The sequence below is a fragment of the Heterodontus francisci genome, chromosome 27, assembly GCF_036365525.1.
Source record: "Heterodontus francisci isolate sHetFra1 chromosome 27, sHetFra1.hap1, whole genome shotgun sequence".
In the NCBI taxonomy this organism is placed as follows: Eukaryota; Metazoa; Chordata; class Chondrichthyes; order Heterodontiformes; family Heterodontidae; genus Heterodontus; species Heterodontus francisci.
This window is the reverse complement of record NC_090397.1, coordinates 63,460,321-63,478,523: the sequence shown is the minus strand read 5'-3', so window position 1 is coordinate 63,478,523 and position 18,203 is coordinate 63,460,321. Positions and strand designations below refer to the sequence as shown.

General features: G+C 43.7%; 1 protein-coding gene across 7 annotated transcripts in view; it reads left to right on the top strand.

The window, feature by feature from the left end:
• The first annotated feature begins 877 nt into the window (after positions 1 to 877).
• The window catches only part of celf2 (cugbp, Elav-like family member 2), a 567,676-nt gene continuing 550,350 nt past the window's right edge, over positions 878 to 18,203 (top strand). For 2 of the 7 annotated variants that reach the window (XM_068059494.1, XM_068059489.1), the window contains exon 1: positions 881 to 945. In XM_068059494.1, the coding sequence (XP_067915595.1) occupies positions 908 to 945 (38 nt within the window). In that variant the 5' untranslated portion in view covers positions 881 to 907. Of the gene's footprint in view, positions 946 to 1,376; positions 1,538 to 18,203 lie in introns of those variants that run through there. The other 5 variants (XM_068059495.1, XM_068059491.1, XM_068059490.1 and 2 more) reach the window with 4 other exon arrangements.

Here is an 18,203-nt window from a genome sequence, read left to right as displayed (position 1 = left end):
CCGAGAATCGGTGGGGGGAGGTGAAGACTGATTGGCAGGACGAGGATAGTTGGAGGCGATGAAATGTCCAGAAATGCATTGAAACAGAGTTGGCAACCAGCTGGCCCCAGCCAGCTTTGCGCCTTCTCATAACTTATTCAACTATCTCCTCATGTTGACATGCGCTTTTCACTAAAAGTGAATTCAGTACGGATTGTTTCTGCTGGTTACAGTTTTCCACTTCATGTAGAACGAGCTATTTGGCTAACTGCCCACAATCCAGGTTGAGCTAGCGTTTGCCAGTAACAAAGTTTGCTGGCTAGGAGTTTTGTCCTCGCAGGAAACAAAAAGGCTATTATTAATGGCTGGAATGCTTTTCCAATTGCTCCCTTCTTAAAGGAGTTGGGGGGAGTTGATAAGTGTGGGATGAGGTGGTAGGAGTCAGTGTGATCAGAGGATAAGAGGAGGAGGGGGGAGGTGGTAAGTGTGGGATGAAGTGCTAGGAGTCAATGTGATCATTGGATAAGAGGAGGAGTGGGGAGTGGTTGGCTTTTATCAGACACTAACATTGGAGGCCTCTGTTAAGAGGCCACCCAGTGTAAGATAATTGGAGCGGGACGGGTAGAGGACAATGACTTGCTTGGTCTTATCAGTAATACACTCAAGCTGCTTTCAGATCTGAGAGGGAAATAAAGCGTTTCAGTGTGTACAAGTTTTGGCAGATTTCCTTTCTGCTGTGATGTGCACTGAGGTCTGTGTCTGACCTGTAAGGATTCATCACAATAACTGTAGGCCCAAAGCCAGCTGCTTTAACCCACGCGAGAAGGGACAAAAACGACTTGAATTCCCTGCAGGCTTGAAGTTTTCCATGAAGAACCCAGGATCGATAGCTGCATTTGCTCCAAGTGCAAGTCAAAATACCACAGGCATGAGCTATTGTGCAGGTGTCTTAGATTCTGTCAACAGGTAAGAATTTCCAAGGAGGAAATTTACAGTTGTGTTTTCATCCTCAAGTTTCTCAGGTGGGGCTGAAAGTGTGTGTGAGAGAAGAGAGGGGACGTTTGCCTATTTTGGCGCACAGTGAGATCAGTATATTTTCCTGACCTGCAGCTGTTTGTTGGCAAAATCTGCAAGGGTTCTAGTCACGGATCTACATTTCATCACCAGAAATCAAGAAGAGCAGCATTAATAAAGAGAGAATTAAAGTCTGGCTACGCTGAGCATAAAGTGCCTTGTGAACAGGGTTGAATATGATCTCTTGCAGCAGATTACGAGGGGTTTTCATAAGAAGAGGGGGGAGGAACAGGAAGGCATGAGAAAGCAATAAAGTGGCAGGATTGATTTAGGGGCGGAGGGATGTATATGACAAGTGCTTATCAGCCACGGGAGTAGGACGAGCTTTTGCTGGGAAAGGCTTGGGGCTGTTGGCAGTAGCAGAGGAGAGTTAGTGCTCTCTCTCTCTCTCTCTCTCTGTGCTTTTTATTGTTTTGCCTGGCTTGTTTACAATGGTTTCCGTGATCTCCAAGCTGGATTCGCTCGAAAGCTGGAAAGTTCTGAGGTAGGGCTCGGAGTTTATGCTTCTCAGCTGATGATTATTGTCAAGAATGTTTCTTCTGTGGTGCATGTAAAAACTAGTTTGGCCGTTTCAGTTCAGACAGAAGCTGTAGTTGAAGTCTCTCTCTTTTACTCCCCTCATGTAGCAAGAGGCTTCTTTATTGATGTAATAAGATCCCCTGCAGACTTGGGAAGCCGTGGGGTTGACTGACATTCGGAAAAGCTCGAGGGAATGTTTTTCACGTTTTAACAACGAAATGCTCCAGGTTATTATTTTGAGAGGCTGCTTTGAAGCCAGCACGTGAAGAAAAAGTTTGATTGGGATAAGAAGGGACTTGCAAGTGAACAGGGTGGCATTTCTGTAACTTTTGTCGGAATGACTCTATTCGATTTGGATTTGGATGTGTTTTCTGTTTGCTAAGCAGTGGAGGCAGGGCCATTCTTTCTCTGTGATGAATGAGGATGTTCAGTAGTATTTTCCCCTACCACCCCCACCCCACGGCTCAGAGGCTTTATCTGTCGGCTGTGCAGCTGTACCGAGTGCAGGCCAAAATTAGTATGGGGACGCAGACAGTCATTTGTTGGGGGGCGGGGGGTGGGGGGGGAGCGGGTTGCAGGGGGCTGTGTTGCCACAAAGAGCGGGCTTCTGTCTGAAGTAAATTTATGGCCTTTTTTGTTGTATGTTGAGCACTTGTGATTCTTGACCACAGTTGTCCTTTTCTGTTGTCAAAAGCAAAGCGCTGGTGTGGTTTTAAGATCCTTTTTATCTTTTTTTAAAAAAGCAGCGGTAATTCTGTACAGGCTCCCACCGTGGGAACCTGGGCTTTTTGGCATAGCTGTCAACAGCCGACAAATCCAAGGTGTGAGCTTTTCGGTCACAAGTCGTGGACCAGAGACAGGAGATTGAGGCTCTCGGTGAATGCGGGACAGTTGGTCGGCCAGACTTTTTCCTGATTGATTTATTCCCCTTCTTCCCTCCCTCCCAATTTTCTCTCCTCCCCTCTTCACTCATTGTGGTATGGTTCCAAGTTGCCCTTTGGTACCTTGCCTCAGCAGCCCTTAATTTGGGGGACTCATTTTTCCCAAGCCTACATAGGCCAAGACAAGAGCCATTCTCCGTGCAGCGAGGGCCCATAAACAGTCGCTGAGATAAATGACCAGTTAAACTGTTCTTCCAGGTGCTGCTTGAGGAATGTTGACCAGGGCACAGGGAGATTGGTGCTGTGGGAGACTTTTCTCACCCGGCTGAACACGCTGTTCAGTTTAACATCTGATCCAAAAGATGGCGCCTCCGGCAAAGTTGCACTCCCTCAGTGCAGCATTGTAGCATCAATCCCAGATTGTAAACTCAATTCCTGGAGTGGGATTGAGCTCTCTGACTTTGAGGCATGAGTGTTGCCACATTCCTAATGAACCTAAACCTAAGAAATTCGAATAGATTGCCAGCACGGCCCATTGCAATGTCATTCACATCACAAACATGTTGTTTTCGCATTGCATAAAAGACAGAATATAGTGGCTTTTGGGACGTCCCAAGGTGCTTTACAGCCAATGAAGTATTTTTGAAGTGTAGACGCTGTTGTGATGTTGGTCACACAGCAGCCAATTGCACACAGCAAGATTCCATAAACGGCAACGTGAAAATCTGGTGTTTACTAATGTGGATTGAGAAAAGATAAAGGACTTGCATTTATATAGTTCTTTACACAACCACTGGACACCTCAAAGCACTTTATAGCCAATGAAGTGTTGTCACTGTTGTAATGTAGGAAAATACAGCAGTCAATTTGCACACTGCAATAAATGACTAGATAATCTCTTTTTGTGATGCTGATTGAGGGATGAATATTGGCCAGGACATCAGGGATAACTGCCCTGCTCTTCTTCCAAATGGTGCCATGGGATCTTTCACACCCACCTGAGTCTGCAGACGGGGCCTCGGTTTAACATCTGATCCAACAGATAGCACCTGTGACAGTGCAGCACTCCCTCAGTCCCACGCTGGCGTATCAACCTGTTGTATCAATAACATTAGGAAAATTCCAGTGACAAAAATCACTTTGGAGTCCTTTAGTCGTCTTGTTTCCAAATGTTGAGACAACGCTGCTTTAATTATTATGGGACTAAAATTAACACTTTGGTTGTTTTTTTTTTAACACCCCCTTGAATTTTCTCCTCTCCTAAAGTTTTTGGCCTACAATATCCGATTGTGACACCAGCAGTAGACAATTCGCTTTAAATGGAGTACGGTCGGCATTACCATCGGTTAAACCTAGGCCTTTGATTTTTGTCAGGTTTTCAGGGTGAATTCATGAATCCCATGCTCCCAACAGGGAACCACACTCAGAGAGAGAATGGGTCAAATAATCCACTCTATGGTCTTGCAGCCCCTTTAAGTGTGGACCCCCAGCGCGGATGGCAGGATTGGTGAATTTGCCCAGTGGTTTCACGTTGACACTCCTGTCAAATGTGGGAGAATTGGTAGGCCAGGCTTGTGCCCAATTTATTCCCCTCTGTCCCCAATCTTCTTTTGCTCCCTCCTCACTCATCAAGGGGCATACGGTTTCACAGCTGCCCTCTGGAATCTTGCACGTCTTGCGCGAATAAGGTTCGAGAGCAAGTTTGCCAAGCTGTTCAACCCCGGCCGCTGTGCATCTTGATCCCAGTCCTGCTCTCGACCAGTGCCTGCACTCATTCCTAATTTTCCAGCAGGGGTCACTGGATAGTGATCACAAGCAGGTGTGCTGGACAACTTTTGCCCAGAAATGGTGAGGTCAGCACCCCAACGGCTGCCCCCTGACTCAGATCAGCTAACTCGGCATTAACTCGGGATTGAATCTGGAACTTTCCGGGTTTCCGTCACACACCAGTTGCTGCGTTTGCCTCCTGAAATTGTCAAGGAGTTCCAGGGCAGCTTTTAACGCAGCAGACAGAGCAGCGAATCAAGATGCTGTCAGGTCCCTGAGCAACTAATAATATTAAGCAGCCATTTTGTTTCATACCCAAATGTATTTTTCCATTCTGATTTTTTTTCATTTATTCATTCCTGAGATGTGGGTGTCACTGGCAAGGTCACCATTTATTGCCCATCCCTAGTTGCTCTTGAGAAGGTGGTGGTGAGCTGCCTTCTTAAACCACGGTGCTGTTAGGGAGGGAGTTCCAGGATTTTGACCCTATGACGGTGAAGGAACGGCGATATAGTTCCAAGTCAGGATGGTGTGTGGCTTTGAGGGGAACTTGCAGGTGGTGATGTTCCCATACATCAGTTGCCCTTGTCCTTCTCGATGGTTAAGGTTGCAGGTTTGGGAGATCAAAGAAGTTTTGGCAAGTTGCTGCAGTGCATCTTGTAGATGGCACACACTGCAGACACGATTTAGTTTAGTTTAGAGATACAGCACTGAAACAGGCCCTTCGGCCCACCGAGTCTGTGCCGACCATCTATACTAATCCTACACTAATCCCAACATTCCTACCACATCCCCACCTGTCCCTATATTTCCCTACCACCTACCTATACTAGGGGCAATTTATAATGGCCAATTTACCTACCAACCTGCAAGTCTTTTGGCTTGTGGGAGGAAACCAAAGCACCCGGAGAAAACCCACGCAGCCACAGGGAGAACTTGCAAACTCCACACAGGCAGTACCCAGAATTGAACCCGGGTCGCTGGAGCTGTGAGGCTGCAGTGCTAACCACTGCGCCACTGTGCCGCCCTTGTGTACTTGTGGTGGAGGGATTGAATGTTTAAGGTGGTGGGTGGGGTGCCGATCAAACAGGCTGCTTTGTCCTAGATGGTGTCGAGCTTCTTGAGTGCTGTTGGAGCCGCACCCATCCAGGCAAGCGGAGAGTATTCCATCACACTCCTGACTTGTGCCTTGTAGATGGTGGAAAGGATTTGGGGAGTCACATGGCTCCTTTATATCACACTACAGAGGGATTGAGGGAACCATCTCATGACCAGCGAACAACCCATTTTTTAGCCTGCACCAGGTCTGTGGGATTTCCTCAACAACAAACAACTTGCATTTATATAGCACCTTTAACAGAATAAAACAGTTCAAGATGCTTCACATGAGTGTTATCAAACTAAACTTGGCATCAAACCACATAAGGAGATATTAGGTGGGATGACCAAAAGCCTGGTCAAAGAGGTAAGTTTTAAGGAGTGTCGTAAAGGAGGATAGAGAGGTGGAGAGGTTTAGAGAGGGAAGTCCAGAGCTTAGGGCCTTGGCAGCTGAAGGAACAGCTGCCAAAAGTGAAACAATTAAAGTGGGGATATGCAAATATGGAAGTGCAGATATCTCAGAGGGTTGTAGGGCTGGAGAAGATTACAATGGTAGGGAGGGGCAAGGCCATGGAGGGATTTGAATACAAGAATAAGAATTTTAAAATTGAACTACTGTTTAACCAAGAGCCAAGGTGGGTCAGCGAGCACAGGGGTGATGGGTGAACGGGACTTGGTGTGAGTTAGGAAACGAGCAGCAGAATTTTTGATGACCTCAAGTTTATGGACGGTAGAAGATGGGACAGTGCTTGGGACCCAGAAATGGAGTCATAAGTTAGAACTTGCACTCTCTACCTCTCTCGTCCTGTAAGACACTTCCTAAAAACTTCCTCTTTGGCCAAACTTTTGGTCACCTGTCCAAATATCTCCTCTGTGAGTCGATGTCAAACTTTCATGACATTCCCACTTTTCTCCATCAATGTCCTGTTCTCTTCCCTTGAAGATATTGGCTCTTTGGTGGTGTATAGTTCCACAGATCTCCACCCCAGAACCTTGCTCAAGTGCCCCTCATTCAAATACGAGTATCAACAGCAGATAGAGGGCATCATGGCAAAACCTGACCTTGCCCTCAGTGGCATCACGTTTATCTGAAGAAGTCAGCAAATAGCAAGCATGAGCAGGAAGGAACCCAGGCTAATTTTTCCCCCCTCCCAAAGCTAGTGGGCACAGAGGCCAATGGTAGTTCCCTTACAGGAGCCAGATAATCAAGCTTGGGATGTTCCTACGTCATGTGGCTCACTGGAAATAGAAACATAGAAAATAGGAGCAGGTGTAGGCCATTCGGCCCTTCGAGCCTGCTCCGCCATTCATTATGATCAGGGCTGATCATCCAACTCAGTAACCTCTTCCCGCTTTCCCCCATATCCTTTGATCCCTTTCGGCCCAAGAGCTATATCTAACTCCTTCTTGAAAACATGCACTGTTTTGGCCCCAACTGCTTTCTGTGGTAGCGAATTCCACAGGCTCACCACTCTCTGGGTGAAGAAATTTCTCCTCATCTCAGTCCTGAAAGGTTTACCCTGTATCCTTAGACTATGACCCCTGGTTCTAGACTCCCCCACCATCGGGAACATCCTTCCTGCATCTACCCTGTCAAGTCCTGTTAGAATTTTATAGGTTTTTATGAGATTGCCCCCTCACTCTTCTGAACTCCAGCGAATATAATCCTAACCGACTCAATCTCTCCTCATACATCAGTCCTGCCATCCCAGCAATCAATCTGGTAAAACTTCACTGATTTTATATTGACTTAACTGTTCAGACACCCCTCAGGAACTATTCTAGCTAAAGTGGGCCCAAATGTCACAGATTTTCAAGTACGGACCCTATATAGTGTGGTATGTAACCAACAGAAAGTGACCCGTACATTTCTTGCCCACTGCACTTCTGCAACATGAGAACCATCAAAGTGGCTTTTGTGCCACGCAAGCATCAAAGGCAGCGTCTTGTTCCCAACAACTACAACCTCAGTGGTCTGTTTATTATTAAAATGAAAATTAATTATATTTGCATAACCAATGTTAAGTGTGAATGGCAGCTAGGTTTCAGCCATCGGAGGCGTCTTTTTTTTTAAAAAAACACAATATTAAGCCTTTCTCACCCGATTTTAGTCACTGATTAAAATCCCTTGGAGGGAATCTCATTACAGGCAGCCGCTGATTTTAAATGGAAGTTGAAATTTAAATTATGTAAATCAAACGTATTAACAACCTGAATTTATTCACAGAAAAATCTGTAATGTGATATCTTAGTTTATGCAGAAGACTATTTTATTCTACATGGCAATATCATGAATTTCAATTAATCTGCACATGGGTTTGCATGATTTTTTGAAATTAATATAATTTTCTTCAGGTGATGGTCATTTTGTTCATGGACCCAAGGCTGCCAATGTTAAATCAGCTTTAAGCCCCTTCATTAGCTGATGTTACTTCACTTGCTAGACATTATTGTTGAAGTTGTGTTCCCCATTCAGTTGTTTTTTTCCCCTTGCCATTCTTCCTATTTCGGGTCACTCACGGCCACACATATGAGGCCCATCAGAAGACCCGCCCTAATGGCACTGTAGGTAAATGCACTGTGTGGTGTCTATTCAACAAGACGGGCTTAGAAGATCCCAAACTTGAGCTCTGGTTTTGCAGTGGGGCACAACAATTAGACTTGGTAACATTCGGTGGCTCCTGCTGCAATGTCCATGGGTAAGGTTTCGACTTGCAAGCAGCCAACTGGTGTGAAATATTACCAACTGAAGGCCCGCTCCATTTTGAGGGTTGGAGCACATTGTCTTGCACCGTCAGCGAGATGCAGGTAAAAAATGGATGCTGTGCCTCTGGGCTGGCGTGATATTGAAAAACCTGGAGGCTGTCTAAATTCAAGCAAGTACAAGTCAAATATCTGGTACCTGTCTTCATAATTCAACCCCCCAATCACTCATTCTGCTGAATCTGCTCTGTCACCCTTCCAAATATCGCTTTCTTGAGGCTCAGCCCAGAACTGAATGCAATTACTCCACATGGGGTCTAGCCAAGGTTCTGTACAACTGAACTATCACTTCCTTGTTTTTACATTCCAATCCTTTTGAGATAAAGGCTAACATTCCAATATCATTTTGATTTCTTTTTCTCTCTGTACACTGGCTTTTAATAATTTGTGTACATGGACACCTAAAATCCTTTTCTCCTTTCACAACTCCTGGTCTCTCACCATTAAAAACATTCCAATTTGTCTCTCTCAGCACTGAAGCTTGATGATCTCAACAACTTCCTTCACATTGAATCCCATCTTCCATGGTTTTGACCAATCACTTTGTCTGCTTGACAACAAATATTTCCAGTGACTAGTATGGTGACTTAAGTGTTCAGAACAGGCTGTTCCTAGAATTGACCCTGCCTCAGAGTCCACAAATCGGTGGTGATGCTCTTTTAATTTAACTTTAGCTCATAGCTTCCTTATTCCATGAACACCATCCCTTCCGTATTGTGTTTTGTTTTTAAACTGAGTCTTGGCTCAGTGGCCGTACTCTGGTCTCTGAATCATAAGGGTGTGGCTTCAAGAGAATTGAGCACATAATCCAGGCGAACACAAAAGCAAAATACTGCAGATGCTGGAAATCTGAAATAAAATCAGAAAATGCTGGAAACACTCAGCAATTCTGGCAACATTTGTGGAGAGAGAAACAGAGTTAACATTTCAGGTCTGTTCTGATGAAAGGTCACAGACCTGAAACGTTAACTCTGTTTCTCTTTCCACAGATGCTGCCAGACCTGCTGCATTTTGCCAGTATTTTCTGTTTTTAATCCAGGCTAACACTCCAGTGCGATACGGAAGGAGTGCTGCAATGTTGGAGGTGCCCTTTTTTTGGATGAAACATTGAACCAAGGCCCTGTTTGCCCTCTCAGGTGAGCGTAATAGATCACAGGACTTAAAGAAGAGCAGGGGGGTCTCCCCAGTCTCCTGGTCAATCCTTATTCCCCAAGCAACATCACTAAAAAAAAAACAGATGACCTTGTTTTTATCTCATCGCTGTTTGTGGGAGCTTGCTGTGTGCAAATTGGCTGCTGCTTTTCCTACATTACAACAGTGACTACACTTCAAAAGTACTTGATTAGTGGTAAAGCATTTTGGGGGTGTCCTGGGGTTATGAAAAGTGCTATAAAAATGCAAGATCCTTCATTTATCTAGGAACTTTCAAATACCACCTAACAAAAACAATTTTAATTTAAACCTACAATCTACAATTTTAACTCAGTGTGTTGAGGCAGGCTGGGAGTGGGGTGGAAGGAAAACCCCCTCAGACTGCTCGGCGGGAGGCCAGTGCTATTTTAACTCGTGGGTCTCGTTTTATTAGTTCAGCTCTGTCTCCTGCCCAGAACTGATGTCCCCGCTGCCAGATGGGAAAGGGAGGTGGGGGAACGGGGTCCAAAGGAAACGATTACCGGCAAGGTAAGGAAAAGCCTGGAGCAGGGTGTGCCCAAAGTTTTCTTGTTGGGCCAGGAGCAGCACTCCTAATCTGCGTCAGCCTAACCAAGAGTTTAAAAATGATCAGGGGGCTTCTTCTGGCCCCATTCCACTTTTGCTGACAGCTTGAAGACGTTGCGCCAATTGTGCATTTCAGAGTGAAAATTACATTGAGGTCTGGATTACAACATTGATCCCCAGCATTTCAATATTTGAGTCCCCCATTTATCTGTGGCAGGCAGTCTCTATGCCTTCCAAAACCTGGAACTTAAAGTCACGGAGATGTGGAGGGGCGGAGGAGAACTGAAACACCGCAGGATTCCCCCATTCATTATCTTAGGGTAGGCAGTGTTAGTGCTACAGTCTCTGTACTTACACCTCTGTTGAAGTATGAATACATCTTGGTTTAGCTCAGTTGGTAGCACACACAGCTCTGGGTCTGAATGGGTTTTGATGACATGTTTTAGATTCATAATCGAGCCTGACACTCCAGTGTGGTACTGCTTGATCGCTAGTGCTGCCTATTCTTAAAGTGAAACACCCAACTGAGATTTTAGTGCCTCTCCCCATGGGGACAAAGAGTTCTCTTGGCTAAGACTTCACCCTCTGCCAAATACAACCAAAAACAAAGGTTAATTCCTGAAACATCTCATTTCTATTTTGTAGAGATTGATGAAAGCCTTCTTTGCCTGCATAACCTTCACTGCACTTCAAAATGGGGAAGGGCAGGGTGGGAAATCATCTCCTTTCTGTCACAGAAAGGAAGACTGAATACAGCTGTGAGTTCCCTTCACAGTGGATTCCTGAGCTGACCTCAGCTGTCAAGAGTGGGGAAAATTAGAGAGAGTGTCAATCTGATGTAGCTTCAGCAGGAACTGTGAAGCAGGCCTGTAGTTCATTAAGGGAATGGTGACTGAAGAAAGTGCGGATGAGAGATGAACGAGTGAGAGAAAACAAGTTTGAAAAGCTTAGCATCAGGAACACAGCTCCTGATTCAGGTAGCACTGTCTCCCCTGTGTAATTTGGCAGCATTAGCTAAATGTAGGCACAAAAGTAGCAGCTCGTGACTGAGTGTAGCTCACGACTGAGCTTGGGAATTTGGTAAGTGTGGAAATTCAGTGCAGCGAAGGAGGAGGTGTTGTTCTGACCTTTTACAAAAAAGGGGTGATCTGAGACATGAGAGCTGAAGCCTGGAAGTGTAAATGAGGTGAGCAGGTGGGGGAGTAGTGGTATTGTCACAGGACTAGTAACCCAGAGACCCAGGGTATTGCTCTGGGGACACGGGTTTGAATCTCATCGTGGCAAAAGGTGGAATTTGTATTCAGTTAATAAATCTGGAATTAAAAGCTAGGCCGTCATCTAATGATGGCCATGAATCAATTATTGTAAAAAAAACCATCAGTTTCACTAATGTCCTTTAGGGAAGGAAATCTGCTGTCCTTACCTGGTCTGGCCTACATGTGACCTCAGACCCACAGCAATGTGGTTGACTCTGAAATGACCTAGCAAGCCACTGAGTTGTATCAAACTGCTACAAAGTCAATAAGGAATGAAACCGGACAGACCACCCGGCATCGATCTAGACACTGGAAATGACTTTTTCAAGAGCAATTAGGGATGGGTAATAAATGCTGGCCTAGCCAGTGATGCCCACATCCCATGAATAAATAAAAAAAAGGGTGCGTGGTTGAGTTTTACACTTTTTTTTCGTCTCTAAATGGCGGCAATAGTTTAAACTGGTACTGAGGAGATATAAGTATTGCATTAAATTTATAGCTTAACTAGTTAAACCAATTGATATAACTACAAATAATTGTTGAGTGATATTTCTAAACCTAATTTGTTAAATAAAGCACAGTAAAGATGGTAGGGCAGATGGTGTGCTGCAGCTGTAGCATGCGGGAACTGGTGAATACCAGTGTGATACACAGCAACCACATCTGCAGTAAGTGTCCGCAGCTTGAGGAACTGCGGCTCAGAGTTGATGAGCTGGAGTCCGAGATTCGGACACTGCGATGCATCAAGGAAGGGGAAAGTTACCTGGACAGTTTGTTCCACGAGGCAATCACACCCCTTAGGCTAGGTCCTTCTGATTTGGTCCATGCTCAGGGATAGGAGGGTGTGACTGCAAGAGAGGCAGGTATGGGGATCCAGAAGGTAACACTGGAGGAGTCTCAGCCCTTGGAATTGTCCAACAAGTTCAAGGTTCTTGCAGCTTGTGTGGATGAGAGCAGGGACTGCAGGAAGGGGGAGCAAACTGACCACAGCATCTCGGTGCAGTGGGCCATTCAAGTGGGGGGAGTTATAAGGAATGTGGTTGTAGTCAGGAACAGTATAGTTAGGGGGGTAGATATGGTTCTTTGCAGCTGAGAGCGGGGCTGGCGAGGAACTTGGAGTGGAAGGGGAAGGATCCAGTTGTCGTGTTCCACATGGTTACCAACGACATAGACAGGACTAAGAAAGATGTTCTGCTGAAGGAATATGAACAGCTAGGGGCTAAATTAAAAAGCAGAACCACAAAGGTAATAATCTCTGGATTACTATCTGACCAACAAGCAAATTGGCATAGGGTAAATAAGATTATAGAGTTGAATGCATGGCTCAAAGTTTGATGTGGGAGAAATGAGTTTCAACTGGCACTGGCACCAGTACTGGGGAAAGTGGGAACATACCATTGGGATGGCCTTCACCTGAACGGCGCTCGGACCAGCATCCTGGCAAATTGTATAACTAGGGCAGTAGAGAGGGCTTTAAACTAAATAGTGGAGGGGGGAGGGAGGATTCACGTGAGGGGAGCTTTGGAAAGGTAAAGAGAAAGGACAAGGAAATAGTGCAGGATAATGAAACAGATAATGAGAACCAGAGTGTGATAGTTAGGGACAGGTACACCAGCAAACTAAGTCAGAGTAGGCAAAAATGGTAAGGAGACCGAATTAAAGGCTCTTTATCTGAATGCTCACAGCATTAGTAACAAGATGAATGAATTGATAGCATAAATAGAAATAAATGAGTGTGATATGATAGCCATTACAGAGACATGGTTGCAAGATGACCAAAGCTGGGATCTGACTATTCAAGTGTATTTGATGTTTTGGTAGTACAGAAGTAAAGGAAATGGAGCTGGGGTAGCTCTATTAATAAAGGATGAGATCAATACAATAGTGAGAAATGATCTTGGTTCAGAAGACCAAGATGTAGAATCAGTTTGGGTAGTGATAAAAAATAGCAAAGAAAAGAAGTCACTGGTGGAAGTAGTTTATAGGCCCCCTAACAGAAGCTACAGAGTAGGACAGAGTATACATGAAGAAATAATGGGTGCTTGCAAGAAAGGTATGGCAATAATCAGGGGTGATTTTAATCTTCATATCAATTGGACAACTCAAATTGGCAAAAGTAGCCTGGAGGACGAGTTCATAGAGTGTATTTGGGACAGTTTCTGAGAACAATACGTCCTACCAGGGACCAGGCTATTTTGGGCTTGGTAATGTGTAATAAGACAGCATTAATTAAAGCCCTCATAGTAAAGGATTCCCTAGGCAGGAATGATCTTAACATGATAGAATTTCACGTTCAGTTTGAGGGAGAGAAATGTGGTTCCATAACTAGTGTCTTAAACTGAAATAAAGGCAATTGCAAGGGTATGAAGTCAAAGTTGGCTAAAGTGGACTGGGAAAAAAGGTTAAAAGGTAAGATGGTTAAGAAGCAGTAGCAGACATTTAAGGAGATACTTCATAACTGTCAACGACGATACATTCCATTGAGGAAGAAAGACTCTACCAGAAGGATAAACTATCTGTGGCTAACTAAGGAAGTTAAGGGTGGTATCAAATTGGCATACAATGCTGTGAAGATTCATGATAGGCCAGAAGATTGGGAAACCTTTAGAAACTGGCAGAGGATGACTTCCTCTAAAAAAAATTGGAGAATGAGAGAAAACTAACCAGAAATATAAAAACAGACAGTAAAAGCTTCTACGAAAATAAAGAAAGGAAAAGAGTTGCTAAAGTGAACATTGGTCCCTTATACGGGGAGACGGGAATTAATAATGGGAAAGGAGGAAATGGCAGCGGCTTTGAACAATTATTTTCTGTCCAGCTTCACAGTAGAAGACAGAAAAATCATCCCAAGAATAGTAGAAAATCAGGAAGCAAATTGGAAGGAGGAACTTAAAATAATCATTATCACTAGAGAAAAAGTACTAGGAAAACCAATGGGACTAAAGGTTGACAAGTCCCCGAGACCTGATACCCTGTACCCAAGGGTCTTAAAGAAAGTGGCAGCAGGGATAATGGATGCATTGATTGTCATGCTAGGCCCCCACCTGACAAGAATGAGACACATTAATTTTGTCATGAACATTGATGTTAAACTGTTACTGGAGCGAAGAAAGGACTTGTTAAACAGATCAGCTGCAGCGGGAAAAGATATTTGCATATGAACAGATGGTGATTGGAAGGACAAAGGACCATTCCCTGACACATACAACCCACAATGGACCTTGATCACCAGGTATTGTGTGTAGGAGGAGCATTCCAGAGACTGCTAAGGTGATACAACCCAAGACATGGGCTGACCAGTTAGTCACATGACTAACCTGCACCTGCTTGGCAACCTGGGATTTTTCTTAATTGTATAAACAGTTTGAACAGAGAGTGTTTGTTTCTTCCTGGACTGAGAAGATCTCTCCTGTCTGTTCCCATCACTTTCTCATGAGCCTCTGAATCCACTGAAGACACATGAACCCCAAGAGAGAAAAGTCTCCTACAGCGAACAAGGTTTAAGAAGAATACTGGGCCCCAACGAAAAGCAAGATCTACCTGCAATCAAGGATGCTACAGTGAGCTCGAAGAACTGTAACAAAAACTCTTCTGATAGTGCCTCAAACTTTTCAACTTTATTTTTCTTCTGCTCTTTTCTGTCTCTATTTCCATGTGTGTATCGCGTATGCATGCTTGCGTGGGTGCGTCATGTATCCGTGGGCATCAACCGAATTAGGGTTTAAGTTTAATAACTTTCAACTTTTCTTCTTTAAACCTAAGAAAGCCTTTTTGTGCTGGAATCTTTGCCTTATAATTGGAAAGCAGTGAACAAGGATTCACCAAGGGAGAACTAAAAACACGGTGAGTTTAAAATTCAACCCTGTTACGGTAAGACCAGTTGAAGGCTGAAAGGGAACCCTAGACACCTTTCTCACCTGCTTGTAACAGTTGTCATCTTGCAAAATTCCCTAGATTCCGGAAAGATCCCAGCGGTTTGGAAAACCGCAGATGTAACACACCCCTATTCAAGCAAGGAGGGAGACAGAAAGCAGAAAACTATTGGCCAGTTAGCCAAATATCTGTCGTTGGGAAAATGCTAGAATCCATTATTAAAGAGATAATAGCAGGACATCTAGAAAATCACAATACAATCAGGCAGAGTCAACATGGTTTTGTGAAAGGGAAATCATCTTTGGAAAATTTATTAAAGTTCTTTGAGGATGTAACAAGCAGGGGGATAAAGGGGAACCAGTAAATGTAATGTATTTGATTGTCCAAAAGGCATTCGATAAGGTGCCATATAAAAGGTTACTACACAAGATAAGAACTCATGGTGTTGGGGGTAATATATTAACATGGATAGAGAACTGACTAACTAACAGGAAACAGAGAGTCCGGATAAATGGGTCATTTTCAGGATGGCAAACTATAACTAGTGGAGTGCCACAGGGATCAGTGCTGAGGCCTCAACTATTTACAATCTATATTAATGACTTAGATGAAGGGACCAAGTGTATTGTCGCCAAATTTGCTGATGATATGAAGATAGGTAGGAAAGCAAGTTGTAAGGAGGACGTAGAGACTGCAAAGGGATATAGATAGGTGAAATGAATGGGTAAAAATTTGGCAGATGGAGTATAATATGTGTAAATGTGAGGTTGTCCATTTTGGCAGGAAGAATAGAAAAGCAGAATCTTATTTAAATGGAGAGAGACTGCAGAATGCTGCGATACAGAGGGACCTGGGTGTCCTTGTACATGAATCACAAAAAGTCAGCATGCAGGTATAGCAAGTAATTAGGAAAGCAAATAGAATGTTGGTCATTATTGAAAGAGGGATGGAGTATAAAAGTAGGGAAGTCTTACTACAACTGTACAGGGCGTTGGTGAGACCACACCTCGAGTACTGTGTACAGTTTTGGCCATCTTATTTAAGGAGGGACATACTTGAATTGGAAGCAGTTCAGAGAATGTTCACTAAGCTGATTCATGGGATGAGGGGTTTGTCTTATGAGGAAAAGTTGAGCAGGTTGGGTCATTACTCATTAGAATGTAGACAATTGAGAGGTGATCTTATCGAAACGTATAAGATTCTGAGCAGTTTGACCGGGTAGATGCTGAAGGGATGTTTCCCCTCGTGGGAGAATCTAGAACTAGGGTCCACAGTTTCAAAATAAGGGGTCTCCCATTTAAGATGGAGATGAAGAGGCATTTATTTTCTCAGAGGGTTGTTAATCTTTGGAATTATCTTCCCCAGTCAGCAGTGGAGGCTGGGTCATTGAATATATTCAAGGCTGAGATGGACAGATTTTTGAATTACAAGGGGAAGTCAAGGGTTATGGGGGGCAGGCAAGAAAGTGGAGTTAAGGCCATAATCAGATCAGCCATGATCTTATTGAATGGCGGCTTGAGGGACTGAATAGCCTACTACTGTAACTCCTATTTCTTATGTTCTTATCGAAGCAAATTTCTGGTTTTGTTCAATTATGTGTGCTCAGAAATCAGAGGCTTGGTAGCAGTTCCTGTACAGTCCAGAAACTATCTTTCTTGGAACCTACCTTAGAAGTACATTCTTTGGGGATTAATCATTACCCTATTTGCTGTGATCTGTTTACTGGATGTAATGTAAACGAATGCTGTGCTGCCCAACTTACTAGAGAATGGCATAAATTAAATACAGACCAGATTGAAAAGATTACACACTCATTTATTTCCAGTCAGTGATATGAAACACAAAAGCTCCATATGTATAAAGTATAATACAAAACACACAGATGAGAAAAATCTTTAATGGGTCAATTACTCTTCATAATAACTTCTTTGGCTAGAATATAGAACCGTTAGTTTTAAAAGACAAAGGGCATTTGGTTCCACATTAAAATTATAAGTTTTCTTGCAACAGCTTATTATAACCTTCAAGTAGGGAATTCAAAGTGAATGCTCATCTGAATCAATCACCACCATCTGGGAGTTTGAAACTCTAGCTTTTATCTCTCAATTCTTCTGAATAATTTTTCAGAACACAACAGTATTCAGACATACAACTGAGCATGCTACGTACAAATACATGGACAACTATACAATGCAAGAATGAAATTCAAACAAACTGGCTGGAGTTTTACTCTAGTTTGTCTACAGCACTGCAAATATGATTTACAAGTTACCATCAACCAATAGGACGAACCACTTTGGCCTTTTGATAGACGCTATCTGCTCTTTAATTAAAGCTAAAACAAGCCATTTGCATTGTCATTTCAACTCAGCATAAAATGCTTGTACTTAAGAAGTTATGGTCATCCTGCCTGGGAGGTGAATGATTTTGGAGCTGCCAAGAACAGCCTTAGCTGTTACCAGTAGCAACCACGCTATGGCGCCAGCCCATGGTACTGCAATGCGATGGCAATTGTTTTTTGGAGCGAATCGGTCTTAATGAAACAATGAAAGGCAACAATAAAAAGGGATTTGTTTCATTAAGAAGAATTGCTTTTAGCAGCCGCAAAGTACAGAGAGCATTGCAAGCAATCAGTGTAAAGAGGAGGTGCAGCTGAAGGAGATATTTGGAACGGGTTTGAAGCGTGGATAGCCATCAACATCTCAGCATGTCGACAACATTCCATTATGGAAAGGAATGATCTCATCTGTAGCACAGCTTAAGTGTTTTATAATGACATTTCAAATCGTCCTACTCATACACTTATACATTGGGCCAAGAGCACTGGGAACTACCATTGGTTTCTGTGACTGTAAATTTATTTTGTGTTTGCTTCTCATTGAAGTAAAACATCCAGAGAATTTCAGCATAAACCCCTGGTGCCAAGAGTAAACCTCTTCCATTCCCCCCATGCCCTTCTTCCTTTCATGCTTTTGTAGCTCCAGCTTTTTGAGCTCTTGTTCCCATTTTTAACTTTTGTTTCACTGTATATGCTCCACAGATGAGATATCAACAATCAGGAGCCTGTACTTGCTCAATGGCTCAGAAGGTAAATGCACCCACCAGTATGGGGCTGATCCATGTAGAGCAGGGCAAGTCCTACATTGGCCTAGGCTGTTAGCTCATCTGAGCTGGGATGATGTTGATGACACTATGGGGTAGAAACTCATCTTGAGTGATAGCACTAAACAGGCAATATTCCACTGATTCCTGACATAGACCCCCTTGCTATTCCATT